The sequence below is a fragment of the Borostomias antarcticus genome (genome assembly GCF_949987555.1).
Source record: "Borostomias antarcticus genome assembly, chromosome: 18".
Taxonomy (NCBI): domain Eukaryota; kingdom Metazoa; phylum Chordata; class Actinopteri; order Stomiiformes; family Stomiidae; genus Borostomias; species Borostomias antarcticus.
In genome coordinates this window covers 12,365,338-12,380,337 of record NC_140251.1, presented here as the reverse complement: position 1 = coordinate 12,380,337, position 15,000 = coordinate 12,365,338, and the positions used below count along the sequence as shown (strand labels likewise).

The window sequence follows — 15,000 nt, the reverse complement described above, 5'->3', positions numbered from 1 at the left end:
GAGAGGAGAGAGAGAGAGAGAGAGAGAGAGAGAGAGAGGAGAGAGAGAGAGGAGAGAGTCATACTGAGGTACTACAGCAGTCCACAGAGGTAAGATGAAGGGAGGACACAGCGAGAGACCGGGAGGAGGAGGAAGAGAGAGCAGCAGAGCATACAAAACATAAGCAGAGGAAATGAGCCTTAAATAAAGAGAGAAGGAGAGACAAACAAGCCTTCTTTTACAAGAGGTCTCCACGGCAACCAAGCACAGGGTTCCATTAGAAGCCGCATATAAAGACAGCCCATTAGGGCCTCCAGCACCAGTACACCCCGCCATGAGGGGCACAGGGACACCGTTTCTTGTGAGGGAAGAAAAGGTGTGAGTTACACCGTGCCCATTCGCTGGCAGGGGAAAACAGCATATGGTTTTATGGCATTGGTGGGTGAGAGGGCAGAGAGAGGGAGAGGGGGCGGAGCCATTCTGCAGGGAGGGAGGGGACTTCAGAGGTCAGTAATGAGCCTGCAGCCTGGATGTCTACATGCCTTTTCATGGTCTAGTTTCTGAAAGTCCACACTCAGACTCCAGATTAAGTATCTACTCAGCATCTTAGGAGCGTGTGTGTCGTTTGATCACGTCGTCTAGGGGCTGACCCACCTGGGTTTGATCACGTCGTCTAGGGGCTGACCCACCTGGGTTTGATCACGTCGTCTAGGGACTGACCCACCTGGGTTTGATCACGTCGTCTAGGGACTGACCCACCTGGGTTTGATCAGGTCTAGGGACTGACCCACCTGGGTTTGATCACGTCTAGGGACTGACCCACCTGGGTTTGATCAGGTCTAGGGACTGACCCACCTGGGTTTGATCACGTCGTCTAGGGGCTGACCCACCTGGGTTTGATCAGGTCTAGGGACTGACCCACCTGGGTTTGATCACGTCTAGGGACTGACCCACCTGGGTTTGATCAGGTCTAGGGACTGACCCACCTGGGTTTGATCAGGTCTAGGGGCTGACCCACCTGGGTTTGATCACGTCTAGGGACTGACCCACCTGGGTTTGATCACGTCGTCTAGGGACTGACCCACCTGGGTTTGATCAGGTCTAGGGACTGACCCACCTGGGTTTGATCACGTCTAGGGACTGACCCACCTGGGTTTGATCAGGTCTAGGGGCTGACCCACCTGGGTTTGATCACGTCTAGGGACTGACCCACCTGGGTTTGATCACGTCGTCTAGGGACTGACCCACCTGGGTTTGATCACGTCGTCTAGGGACTGACCCACCTGGGTTTGATCACGTCGTCTAGGGACTGACCCACCTGGGTTTGATCAGGTCTAGGGACTGACCCACCTGGGTTTGATCATGGGCATCTCGAAGGTGATGTTCTCCACCAGCGTGGCGTTCAGCAGCCAGGGCTTCTGGGAAGCGTAGGCAACGGCCTCTCTCTTCCTGCCAGAGAAACACAGTCAATATCACCATCGCCTGTCCCCAATATCCAATTCATACACCACCCCTTCAGTATGTCCTTCATGAACACGTAAGACACGATCATTCACACTGGACCAGTTCAGAGGGGAGCAGTTAATGATGTTTTAACCAGATAATACTTTCACTGTGATCACATTACAATTTTTTAAAAAGATGAGGAATATCTTGTTCTTGATCATCCAGCTCGTTCTGTGTGTTTTCTTGACAGTAGATACGGTGTTTTTATTCTGGTCTGTCCTGCAGATAGCAGTGAATAGATAAATCACTCATTGTCACGGCAACCATCTGGCTGGGGGAGTCATGATGTGTGTGCGTAGCCATGGATGTATTCATAGAACTGGATACAGCCACTCCATTCACTGACCGCTATCAAAAGTGAAGGCCTATTGAACCGCGCCATCTTGGCAAATTCCGCGTCGTTTGACGTATGTCCGTTAAAGCACAACTGCGCAAGTACAAAAGTCACCGGACAAAGGTCAAACGACGTGGAATTTGCCAAGATGGCGCGGTTCAATGGGCCTTCACTTTTGAGCTCGAACCCTGTGGGCTTGGTGCTTACCTGATATCTCCCTCTCCGGCTGTATCCCTGTCTGTGGGGCTGCAAAGACGCATGCCCACGCACGCACGCGCACACACACACACACACACACAAACACACACACACACACACCACAAGTTACCATGAGAGTTAGGCACACAGAAACCCCATGTCTACAACTGCCCTACATGAACATGTCTATCATTAGCTGTGAGATCATCTTCTAAGGCCTACACGTGCCTAAAATACCCCCCCCCCCCCCCCCCCTCAGTCACGGGTTCCGCTCATGATTACTCTACACGCTACATAAATAGCCTACACATCCCTGATCTGAAGCCCTAGCCTACACAGTGCATACTGCACATCTACACCTGTCCCGCTGAGCTGAGACCATGTTCCTTACACCTATCCCACCATGTCATATCTACTGTAGTTAAGGAGAGATCTCTCAGTGGTCAAACTGAGGAGTGAAAAACAGGCGGTTTAACATCTGGCTTCATTAAATTGTAATTTTTAAATAACATTTAAAAAGCTTTGACTTCAGTAGTCTTTACCTTGATGGGACACTAATGGAGAGGCTTAACTCTGGCTTATTAATTATTTCACAGTAAGAGGGCATGAATATGTATGAACTTTAATATTGCATTTTGTGTGGGCTGTGGATTAAAATGTCATGAGCATTCCCATTAAGTATTCTGATTTCTGAGTTACTTCTGAGTGTTGCTGCACAGCATGAAGGCACAGCTTCATCTAGGTGTGGACAGGCCTCTATGGGGGTTAAGCCCCCTCAACTCCAAGCTGCTTTCTCTCCCTACGGCTCTGGTGTGGGACTCATCATCGAATTTTAGAAATTGCTGTAGCAGAGCGAAGCAGCGATCTACACATTATTTGTTTGTTTTTAAAGATGTCCCCCATTTACTGATTCCTCTCGATTTAAATATAGAAATATTTCAATGTTTAAAATCTTTATATTATAGCATAAAGACTTTATAGTGGGGGGAAGCGCTCTACAAAATGCTGACAGGAAATAGTAGTATGTATTGGCGACTAGTTGAGCCAGAAAGGAACATAGCGGATTACCCAATGACAAGACAAGACAGTGCATAACTTGAAAGGCCAAAGATTTACTGTGGCCACTAAACACAAATAGCAGTGTGTGTGTGTGTGTGTGTGTGTGTGTGTGTGTGTCTCCTTTGCCTATCATTCATATGTGCTGTTCACATCAGTGTTCCCTGGTAGTTCCATGGTATATCTCCAGCTTCTGTTGTTTATTATTCATTATACCAGCGGTTCCTGAGAAGTTTCCACTAATCCCATAAACAGCACGTACCTCTCAATGCCCTCAGAGTCCAGGTCAGGCAGGCTGCAGAGAAGCGATGGGACAGATGAAACACACACCAGGTTACTTACTCTCAGTACTCAGGAAATATGAATGTCAAACACCATCTTGGTGTATTGGTGTTACCCACTTGCAGGCTTTATCAAAACACAAACACCCTTCTGGTCTACTAATAGGAAATGTTTCACCTCTGTTTCTTTTATCTCTAATTGTTGTGCTCTCCATTGACGTCTGATTGGCTAGCCGTGTCTTTTGTGCACGGCGGGTCAGAGCTCAGTTGTATTTTGAGCTTTCAGCAAGTTGACCCATTTGTGGGTGGTGGGACTGACGGGTCTTAATGATGTATGGTCAGGACCAGAGAGGCGAGGGCAGTGTTCACCAGCAGGGTTCAAAATGGCCCCCGTCCCAGAGGACACAGCTGTCGTACAAAGTTCTGGGGAAGTGACATTTGAGTCATACACCCACAAACATGCGCACATACACACACACACACACACACACACACACACACACATACACACACACACACACACCACACATACCTTAGCATTCACACACACAAACACACACACATGCTCATACCTTGGTACACACATAGACACACACACAGATAAACACACACTCGTAAACTCTAAAGAAAGAAAGACACTCAGCAAGCTCCAAAGAAAGAAACAATGTCAGTTGTAATTGTGTTGAGGAGGCGCTAAGCCCAGAATAAGCAGTGGGGTTAAAGTTGCACTATACAATATTAGACCAAGCGAGAGACAGCATGGAGGTCAAGGGGAGATAAACATCAAACATCCTCCCTTCATGAATCACTCTGGTTGAGTCTCAGAAGATTCTCCTTATTAGTGACCGACACTATAACTAACTATACTTTACTAACTATACTTTACTTTACTAACTATACTTTACTATAACTATACGTTACTATAACTATAACCAAGCTAATAGATGATAATAAGACACTTGAAATTTAACAACAAGGTGGTTGGAGAGTTTTCAACAGGGTACTTTGAAACTCCCAATCACTAGGGATGGGACGGTTACCAGTGTCACGGTGAACCGCGGTGAAAACAGTACAACCGGTTACATTTTCATTTATCAAGATAACCGTGCATAAAAAAAAAAGAAGAAAAAAAAAGATAACCGTGCATGACTACGTCACTAAAAAATCATACTAAATGCTGTCTGACTTTGAAAAACATGCTAAATGCTTTGTGACCCTCATCCCTGTTCAATTTCCGAGGAAAAGCCACACAGGTAGCAGCGCGTAGGCGGAGATTTGACTTCAGGCGAAAACAACAACACTAGCAGCACGGCCGAAAGTGAGATGTATTTTGGCGGAGAGAATGGCTGAGCGCACAAAGCGATCTAAGGCGTGGTTACATTTCACAAAAGTGAAATAAAAGGAGGGGGCGAAATGCAACCTGTTCTAAGATATTTTCCTGCAAGGGGGGAAATACAACGTACTGTATATGCTAAGAACTTAAATGGTGCCCATCAGATAAGAATTGGGACTTGCACTACATTTGATAGTCTCAAAGTGCGAGACAGACCAGCTCCCTCGTCCTCTTCTACCACCCCAGGTATGCATGCTGTGTGCACCTCAATAAGTCCCGTTCATTGACATTGACAGTACTTAAATCTAGTGAGATGTCTTCTTTGCTAGCTTGATTCCCTCTGTCATCGGCTTGCTAAAGCTATAACTTACAGTGGTTCATTCATTAGACTAGTAGTAACATACTGCAGCTAGCCAGCTATACCTAAAGCTACCGTTAGCTTGCTAGCTCGGTGCAGTGACGTTACATTACTGGACACAACTAGTGAATGAATGAATGACCCACTGTAGTCTAAGTTATACTATCACGTTTTTGTAGCCTTCAGCAAGCGGATGACAGAGGGAATCTAGCTTGCAAAGAAGACATCTAGATTTAAGGACTGTCAATGTCAACGTAAAATAGCCTAATAGTGTCTAGCATAGCACTTGCATGTACAATGCTATAGCACTAGCTGGTTAACGTTAGCAAGCTGCAGTGCTCGTCATGTCATGTTGTTGTTATTGTTGTGTAAAGTATACTGTGGTGAGGGGGACAGAGTGGGAGAGAGGGAGATGGAGAGAGAGGGAGGGAGGGAAGGAAGAAGGGGATGGAAAGAGGGAGGGAGATTGTCTTTCTCTAATACTGTTTAGTTAAGAGCAGCCATTTGTTATGTAATGGTGTGTTGTTATGTTGTTATGTAAAGCATAGCCTATAGGCTACTTTATTTAATTTATATGCAGTGTAATTTATTTTTTGTCTTTTCACATTATGCCCTGTGCATCAGTAGTGTCACAAATTAACAATACCAATTCAGTTCTTTTAAGAAATTATAGTTGTCTTGTCTTTCCATCAAATAGTAGAAAAGTAGGGTATCGATAGTGGGATCGATAAAGACCCGAATCGTTAAGCAATCTCAATAATGGTATCAGTATCGATAAAAATTAACGAGACCCATCCCTAACCGTGATAAAACCGTGAACCGTGATAATTTTGGTCACTATAACCGTGATATGAAAATTTCAAACCGTCCCATCCCTAATCACTAGAGACCATTGGCGATTTTATAGGGGGGGCAGGGGGGGCAAGTGCCCCCCCTGATTGGACAGCCCAACTCTGCTCAGATTCTTAAAAAAATACAAAACAAAACAAAAAAACACTTCTTTTTTTTTTTTACTAATTAACACAATTATTAAATACATAATTGTGGTTTGTACCAGTTTGTGTTAGATCATCATTAATTTTAAAAGTGTATTTATTACTTAAACTAGGCTACCTTTAAAAATATATATATATTCATAATCCACTAATGGCACAACTCGTCCGTCGAAAAAAATGAGATCTGACTGTACTGCTCAGTGCTCAACAAGCTACAACTAGCCAACCTGCTCATAATGGCAAAAAGAGCTATAAAAACAATTTACCACTTCTTCATAAAATAAAATAAAATCTGGCAATGCTAATGAAGAAGCTACCACTCGAAATGACAGCGCAGCAGGTGCAATCGAATGCAGAAGTGCTCCAGAGGCTATCGGAGCTAGCACACTAGCACTAGCACTAGCACTAGCACTAGCACTAGCACTAGCACTAACACTAACACTAGCACTAGCACTAGCACTAGCACTAGCAACATCACCATCGGCGAGGAAGCTAGCACCAGCAGGCAGTTGCAGTTTGATGTTGTGATGTTGGTATGGCCTAGTGCTCGGTCATAAAGTCATATTGACCTGCTCGTGGTGTCTAGATGAAGTTTGATGCGTTGTACATATTGAATTGTCATACGGATTTCTCATTAGCATACTGTTCACAACTGGTATTCTTTGTAAATAGATGGGACGAGACGGCAGAACAGTTTGTTTTGTTTTTTCACGTCAAAATGTTGCCCCCCCTACTCTCAGAGGGAGTATCATCGCCTATGCTAGAGACAACCAGCCAATTGCCCAGAGAACTAATGACCCTTGGTGGAGCCCAAGATTAGACTTCTGAGAACATGTCCGAGTGTTTCCATCACAAACACAAGATAATCAGGCCTGATGACAGCTGGCTTTCATCTCCCAGAGCCTCACAATCATCATTCAGTCCTCCTGGGCGTCAAGACAGAAGGAAGAGGAGCTGAGATCTTATCGGAAAAGAGGAACACTCCGTGACAGAGGAGGGACAACTTCAGGGCACAATTTCAGATGAAACACGTAGATGTGAAAATGACCTGTCTAACTGATTTAGGGGGGGGGGGGTGCTGCAAATCTAGAAACATACCATAAACATTCAAGTTTGCATAATACTAGAGTTACATGCTGATCAGCGATATTGGTTAATGGTGAGAAGCAGATTCAGCCAAGCCATAGAGACATAAAGGAGCAGCCCACCAGGGAGGATATGGTAGAGAGGATCAATGATGCATGTCTTTCCTGAGGACCACGCCTGATAAAGACAAACTCTTCCAGTGAAGCGACACCTTCTCAGCCTTGATGACCGTCTCAGTACCAAACACAACTCCTCAGACATAACGATCTATGTCCTCAACAGTCCTCTTCATAAACACTGAAATGGCTCTCAAAAACCTACTCTCTCTTGGTTCCATCTAATCAGCCTTCACCTCTATTCTAAACTACGCAAAATGTCAACCAATCGAGAGCCTTGGTTCTATATTAGGGTTTACTCCACTGGCTGCCAACCCTGGTTAATCCTCTGATGGAATAGTGAGTCAACACATGCTGGGGTTCAAAGCCAAGCCATGCCTGTAACCCTGTAGGTGTGATGTCTGTACCCAACACTTTTTGGTATGGTAGGGGGGGGGGGGGGGGGGTCGAAAGTAGGATAGGTGTCGTCACAAATCTAATGAGGGTGCCAGACAGTACTAAGAAAATGCTTGAGGTTGACACACACACACACACACACACACACACACACACACATAATGCAACTCCAACTCCCTGCTAGAGGTTAAGCCACTCAGCTCACTGGTCACTTCATCATCTGGCATTTTTACTTATCCTAAACCCTAGACAGAGAGACCGGGCGTCACAGGGACACAGGAGTTGAAATGTGCAACGAGGGTACTCCACTACGCATCAGCTACTGTAGAATGGGCAGTCTGGTTCCCCCTCTCAGGAACAGGACATGGTAGACTCACGAGTCAGTCGCTAAACGCTGCGCTCAATTAGAGACTGAAGACATTCCTCCAGCTTTCGTTACTAAAAGTGTGTGGAAAGGATTTGAGAGATTGAAAAGAACCGGCATTGCAGAACCAATCCAACGTCTTTATGGCCGTCCTTCCTAATGGGGCTGTGAATGTTTTGTTTTGATTGTAAACTCCAGTTTGTTTGGAGGACATCATTTCCGGTAACACGGGTCCTCTAATTTGTAGCGGTTTCCAGCACTGTCCTAGTGATGATTTTCAATGGAGATGTCTCCTGACTTTGGGTGGTGCAGATCTCCACAGTGTGGCATCGTGAGACTAGCGACATGCAGAAAAGCAGGGAGGAATTCGCTGGAGCACACAGACAGTTAAGCTTTTTATTTTTGGTGCAAATACTGTAGATAAACTGTTTCAATGTTTAATACATCTTCATCAGAGTTCATTGATATTTGCTTCTGCTTTTCTGACAGGAGTTGAAATGTTTCGAAGTTTCGAAGAGACATGCAGGATAGTGAGAGCAATACTATTATTAGTAATTGCTTCGAGAAAGCTGAGTAGTAGGGGTGAGGAGTAGGAGAAGGAGGAGGAGGAGGATGAGGGGGGGGGGGGAGTGAAGGAGGTATTAGGTATGAACGAGATAATGTTCCACCAAAACACTAGGCCCAACCTGATCATTCAAAGTCACACCAGCTGGACAGAGGGTATCAAGGACTCCAGATCTCCAACAGTATTATATTATCCTCTAACAGTGCTGATAAATACCTCATAAGGGTGTACTCTAGCTGCATGACCCTCTGTCCACTCCTGGATCAAATGAGCATCTGGGCCGGCGCCAGTCTGTATAATAGCCCCTGTATCAGAGTATGTGGCAGGTTTCCCAGGGAGGGGGGGCAGGAGTGGGTGTGCTGGCAGGCTGGCAGGGGCACATACTAACGAGGTCATCCGACCTCCAGAGAAATACTGGCAGACAGACAGAGACAGAGACACAGACAGACAGAGACAGAGACACAGAGAGACAGAGACAGAGACACAGACAGACAGAGACAGAGACACAGACAGACAGAGACAGAGACACAGACAGACAGACACAGAGAGACAGACAGAGACACAGACAGACAGACAGAGACACAGACAGACAGACAGACAGACAGACAGACAGACAGACAGACAGACAGACAGACAGACAGACAGACAGAGACACAGACAGAGACACAGACAGACAGACAGACAGACAGCATAGGCAGTTCTAAGGTAGGGCAAAAGGGGGGCAGTGCCCCTGTAATATTAAGCCTGGACCACCCTGTGGCACCCTAACTGTAGCAAATATTTTAACCTTGTGCATACATGACAGCTCATTTTGGTCAATGCAGGCAAAATGCATAGCAGATAATTGGGTATTTTTGCCCCCCAGACGCCTCGCTTCATGTGTCCTTCCCACATGTGTAGCACCCCACCCCAGAAAATAATTCACACATTCGATATCACCTCAGTAATTATTAAGGTCAAATTTGTCTTTGTTTTTTTATAGATTGGTGTTTGGAAATTCATGCTTCAAGATAATGGGAATCATAACTTGGGAAAATAATTTGAAACCAAATTGAATTATGTAATAGCCTGTAGACAATTTCTTGTTCATGTTTTTTAGCAACTCATTCTGGATACCATCAGGCCCACAAGCTATTTTAGATTTAAGGGCATGCAGTTTCTTAATGAGTTCCTGCTCAATAATTCTAATGGATTTTTTTTTTATATAGCTGCCACTAATTTAATCAGCTTCTCTGTTGACATGAATTAGAACAGTGTGGTGTTTTAAAATGAGTGGTCCATATATCACTGTTTTGTATAGCCAATTCTTGGTGTCTTTGTTTAGGTGTTTCCAATGTTTCCAACAGTGTTATATTTGCAAACCTCTCACTCTCTCTTCACTCCTGGGGGTGACACGCCATACTGCAGAGGAAGAGCAGTGAATCCTATCTTCACTGACATTAACAGCTTCGACTCAACCAGTCCTCTGGGGTTACACAGAGCTACGGAGATGGATGTCTGGTTCCGGGGTCTGCTTGGAGACGAGATTAGAGGGGGTCTGCTTGGAGACGAGATTAGAGGGGGTCTGCTTGGAGACGAGATTAGAGTCTCCATCTCCAAATTTACAACCTAAGCTTAATCTATGGGACCTCGTCGTAAATCCAATTAATTATGTTGCTTGTTGGCAGGAAGGAGCTCCAGGCAGCAGCAGGACTGATGTTAATTACATTGCCTTGACAGCTGTGAAGTATTTATCCCCGCCCCGACACATAAAACAAACAACCCTGCCTTTTCAGACAGACCAATCATTTCCCCTTGCTGAGAGAGTTAAACATGAGCTCTGCTATCGATCACGGATATCTGCAGCTCTCTGTAACAAAATAAACATACAACCATTCTTTCATCCTCTGGGCATGGAGCTCAGCAGAGCTAATGACCTGGGTTCATGTGATGAACTCCAGCCTAAGTCTGCTGTAAAGTGCCAAGTGTAGCTAGATGAGGAACACAGTGGGTGTAGAGTAGCAGTAGAGGGACCAGGGTTGGACCAGAGAGATACATGTATGGTGCACTGCCCTCTCTGTGACTGGCACAGTGTCTGGTAGGAGATGAGAACCCGTGCTCCATTTCTGAGGTGAAGGTCTTGGTGAGCCAGAATGGTCCACAGGACACAGGATCCTACAGTATCCCTTGTTTCTGTACGCACCCTGTACAGGAAGCTACTGTAATCTTGTCACACAGTGCCTCAGCCCCAGGCCTAAGGAGAGGAATGATATGTACTGTACTGTATATCTGAGGTGTGTCTGCGGTGTGTGTTACTGTACCTGTTCCAGGTGACCAATCCAGAGACCTTCTGCATCTCTCCCAGCGCAGCCAGCAACAGAGATGACTTCCCACAACCCACCTGGCCCACTATCATGGTCAGCTGACCTGGGACACAGGAAGAGAGAGAGGGAAAGAGAGAGAAGGAGATACATAAATAGAGAAAGAGAGCAACAGGAATTTTAAGAAGGACAAAAGTAACGGAGGAAATTCTATGAAATCATGCTATAGAGCAGGGGTCATTAATAGGTGGACAGCGTTCTGTGTCCAGACCCAGATGCCGTCCTATCCAGACCCAGACCTACAGTATAACCAATAATCTATTCACAATTATTACATTTGGATGGATTGTTTCTATTTTAAATAGCACAGGGAATAAACCAATAATCCAGTATAACCAATAATCTATTGACAATTATTACATTTGAATGGAGTGTTTCTATTTAAACTGGCACAGGGAATAAATGAGTCCTTAATACATTTTTTTCATGAATACATTTCAAATGCCGTGCTCCAAAAAGAGAAAAGAAGACAGCGAAAATAGAGCTTTTAATCATTCATTCTTCCCACGGGCAGTTCATGTTCCGAGATCGTAGCCATTACTAAAAGTGGCAATGTGAAGAGTAACAATGTTACAGCAAGCACAATCATTTGATAGGAATAATGTTACGCAAGGAAACATCTTTGAAATAAACAACATTTGTAAGATCCATCTTGATACAAAGATAGTGTTTGAGGGCACACCAAAAAAATGATTTGTAACACTCCAGACCGTTGCTTCAGGAAATATTCTTTAATTGGACCTTTGCATTTTAACACCCCTGCCCTGCAATATCTTATATTTCCCCTGGCATAGCTCCTCACCAAATGGAATACTGATGTCCACATTAGACAGCGTAGCTGGTCCGTCAGTCCAGGTGAAATATCCACTGGTAATCTGGAGAAAATATCACACGGAAATATTAATGAGTGAAGGTCAAGCTCTACTAAGGAGTCAGACAGAGAGACAGACAGACAAACTGACAGACAGAAAGGAGAAGCACCAGCAGCATACTGATGATTCTATCCATCCATCCATCCATCCATCCATCCATCCATCCATCCATCCATCCATCCATTCAATGTATATCCTTCCCTCCCTCCCTCCCTCCCTCCCTCCCTCCCTCCCTCCCTCCCTCCCTCCAGGTCTTTCTCACCCTGATGCAGAGGTCCTGGTCCCAGTCCTTGGGGGGTGCGTCCCCCTCGTGGTCCCTCTGGCAGCCGTAGCTCTTCCAGTCCTCCCTGGGGGCTCGCTTTCTGTTCACCACCTTCAGGGGCTGAGGGGGGCGCGGGGAGGGGGGAGGGCAGGGCTTAGAGGACCACTACGGCATGGACCCCCCAGAGAGAGAGAGAGAGAGAGAGAGGTAAGGACACCCCCAGAGAGAGAGAGAGAGAGAGGGGAGGTATGGACACCCCCAGAGAGAGAGAGAGAGAGAGGGGAGGTATGGACACCCCCAGAGAGAGAGAGGGGGGAGGGGAGGTATGGACACCCCCAGACAGAGAGAGAGAGAGAGAGGGGGGTATGGACACCCCCAGAGAGAGAGAGAGAGAGAGGGGTATGGACACCCCCAGAGAGAGAGAGAGAGAGAGGGGTATGGACACCCCCAGAGAGAGAGAGAGAGAGAGGGGTATGGACACCCCCAGAGAGAGAGAGAGAGAGAGAGAGGGGTATGGACACCCCCAGAGAGAGAGAGAGAGGGGTATGGACACCCCCAGAGAGAGGAAGTGGAGGTGGTGGTTTTGGGCGAGGTGTTTGTGGGGGTGGGAGGAGTCATTGTGGTGGTTTAGGTGTGTGAGGTTGAAGTGGGAGAAAGAGAGCACAACATGAAGTGAATAGTGACACAAATGTGTTTACAGTGGATGGATGAGGGAGTGTTTGTGTGAGAGAAAGAGAGAGAGAAACATGTAGAATGAGAAAAAGAGAAACACACTACTATTCACACAGTTTGTGTATGTGTGTGTGTGTGTGCGTGTGTGTGTGTGTACAGGTATACATGGCCTATATGTGTATGTGTGTGGGGGGAGGTGTTTGTGTGTGTGCCCACCTGCCTGCCTGCAGTGTGTGTGTGTGTGTGTGTGTGTGTGTGTGTGTGTGTGTGTGTGCGTGTGCGTGTATGGGGTGTGAAAAGTGCCCTTTGGTTGCGTGTTCAAGCTTACTTACAACGTGTATGTATGTGTGTGTGTATGTGTGTATGTATATACATACACACACACATACAGACATACACACACGTTCGTGTGAACAAGCAGAGCTCACTGCAAAACATGCGCACATGCGCGGTAGTTCGCTCGCGCTTTAAATGAATGGGGGAGCTCACGTGACCGAATGACTGTTTGCGTTGTGAGTTGTGAGCTCAGTGGCGCGTGTATGTGTGTATGTGTGTGTGTGTGTGTGTATGTATGAGATCGAACATAGCCTACATACATACACACACACACACACACACACACACGTTCGTTCCAACCAGCGCAGCTGTATGTGAAACCGCTTGCGCATACAAGCGCGGCAGCCACCGCACTTCCGCGTGACGTCACCGAATGCTCTGCCGCTGTTTAGAGAACAGCGTGTATGTGTGTATGTATGTGTGTGTGTGTGTGTATGTATGTCTGTGTGTGTGTGTGTGTCTGTTTCGACTCGCTTAATGAAGGACTTCGATACATCGCTTCAGAGAATGAAGACGACTATGGTAAATATAGCACTAAAAATATTAATATCTGCGTGGTTAGATGACAAGACCATGCTTTGTGGGTAGATCGTATGCCAAATCAATTTGTTTTTTTGTTTAGATGGGGGAGAGCCGGGTCAAAAGTCGCGCAGGACAAAAGTCGCGTTCCCATTTTCTCCAGAATGACTGGACCTGCAAATATGTGGTTATACTTGCCTGCACATATTACCGTGTAGGAGCTCCCTTCAAATTTTGGGCGCGATCGCAGCATATTTGACAGAGATATCGATGGAAAACCACTTTTGCCCCATATAAGTAAAATCATGGTCTCATAAGCATTTTTCGATTTTAAATTTGTGTACACTTGTTTTAGTTTGCAAACATATGCAATTTTCTTAGCATATCTACTGGCTACATGATAACATAGCTTTCAAGTTTCGTTCGAGCAAGTCGTGCCTGCAAGCCAGGGAGAAATGACAGGAGACCGTGGCGGGACAAATGTCGCATCCCGTAGAGTGACAGAAGTCGCATTCTGATGGCTTAGAACCAGAGGGGTGCGCGAGTGACATTTGGGCAGAATGAACAGGTGAAATTAAAGCTCTCGAAGAGATCTTTCTAATGCTATTGGTCAGCTTTGTATGCAGTTTTAATGTGAAAGATACTGTTACGGCTCCGCCTCCGCCTAGGCGCTCTCCAGCTCCCACCACCGTTCCCGCAGCGCGCACGCCACGGCCTTCCACTTCAGCGCGCGCTCTGCGCGCCCTTCGACGTGATCACCCCTGCACACCTGAACACGGTTCCGCTAACGACGTAATCACCCCGCACACCTGAACACGGTTCCGCTAACCAGCTCCGAGGGCGCGGCTCACCTGCTGCCACCACTCATCCAATCACCTCCCCTATAAGAACCCGGTCTTCCCAACGTTCTTCCCTAAGATTCGTTATGATTCCGGTTTGTTTGCTGCTCTTTTCCTGGACTGACACACGGCTTCCCCGACCCATTCTCCCCGGACCTCGACCACGGATTGGATTACGTTTTCTGGACATTGTTTGTTGATAGATTGACCCCTACCTGAACTTGACTACCCTTTGCCTTGCCCTCTGTACCTCCGCTTTGTATTAAACCGCCCTCTGGGCTTGGAACTGTCCGTCTGTGTCCGTGCGTTTGGGTCAGCTAGCCAACCAGCCCCCTTACAGATACATCTTAAATGCAGTCAAGACAAATTATTTTGCCTCTTAACTTTTGTCAAACCCCCTGGTTCCAGTCAATTGGATTATATAGGCTACTTTCGTTTACAATGACGTAACCTTATGAACACATAGCTTAACCTATAGGCCTACATAAACACAATAGCCTAAAACCATGTTTATGAAGTAAACTGAACCACCCAACAGAGGGAGGAGCTGCTTACTGGGTTCCTTAGCGAATT

General features: G+C 46.2%; 1 protein-coding gene across 1 annotated transcript in view; it reads right to left on the bottom strand.

Annotated features, from left to right (window-relative positions):
- The window catches only part of abcc8 (ATP-binding cassette, sub-family C (CFTR/MRP), member 8), a gene marked incomplete at both ends in the record, with an annotated part of 57,654 nt that overhangs the window by 20,678 nt on the left and 21,976 nt on the right, over window positions 1–15,000 (bottom strand). The window contains 6 exons of the mRNA XM_084452771.1: window positions 1,330–1,428; window positions 2,027–2,065; window positions 3,336–3,368; window positions 10,868–10,973; window positions 11,730–11,802; window positions 12,062–12,181. Coding sequence (XP_084308897.1) covers window positions 1,330–1,428; window positions 2,027–2,065; window positions 3,336–3,368; window positions 10,868–10,973; window positions 11,730–11,802; window positions 12,062–12,181 — 470 coding nt within the window. The remainder of the gene's footprint in view (window positions 1–1,329; window positions 1,429–2,026; window positions 2,066–3,335; window positions 3,369–10,867; window positions 10,974–11,729; window positions 11,803–12,061; window positions 12,182–15,000) is intronic.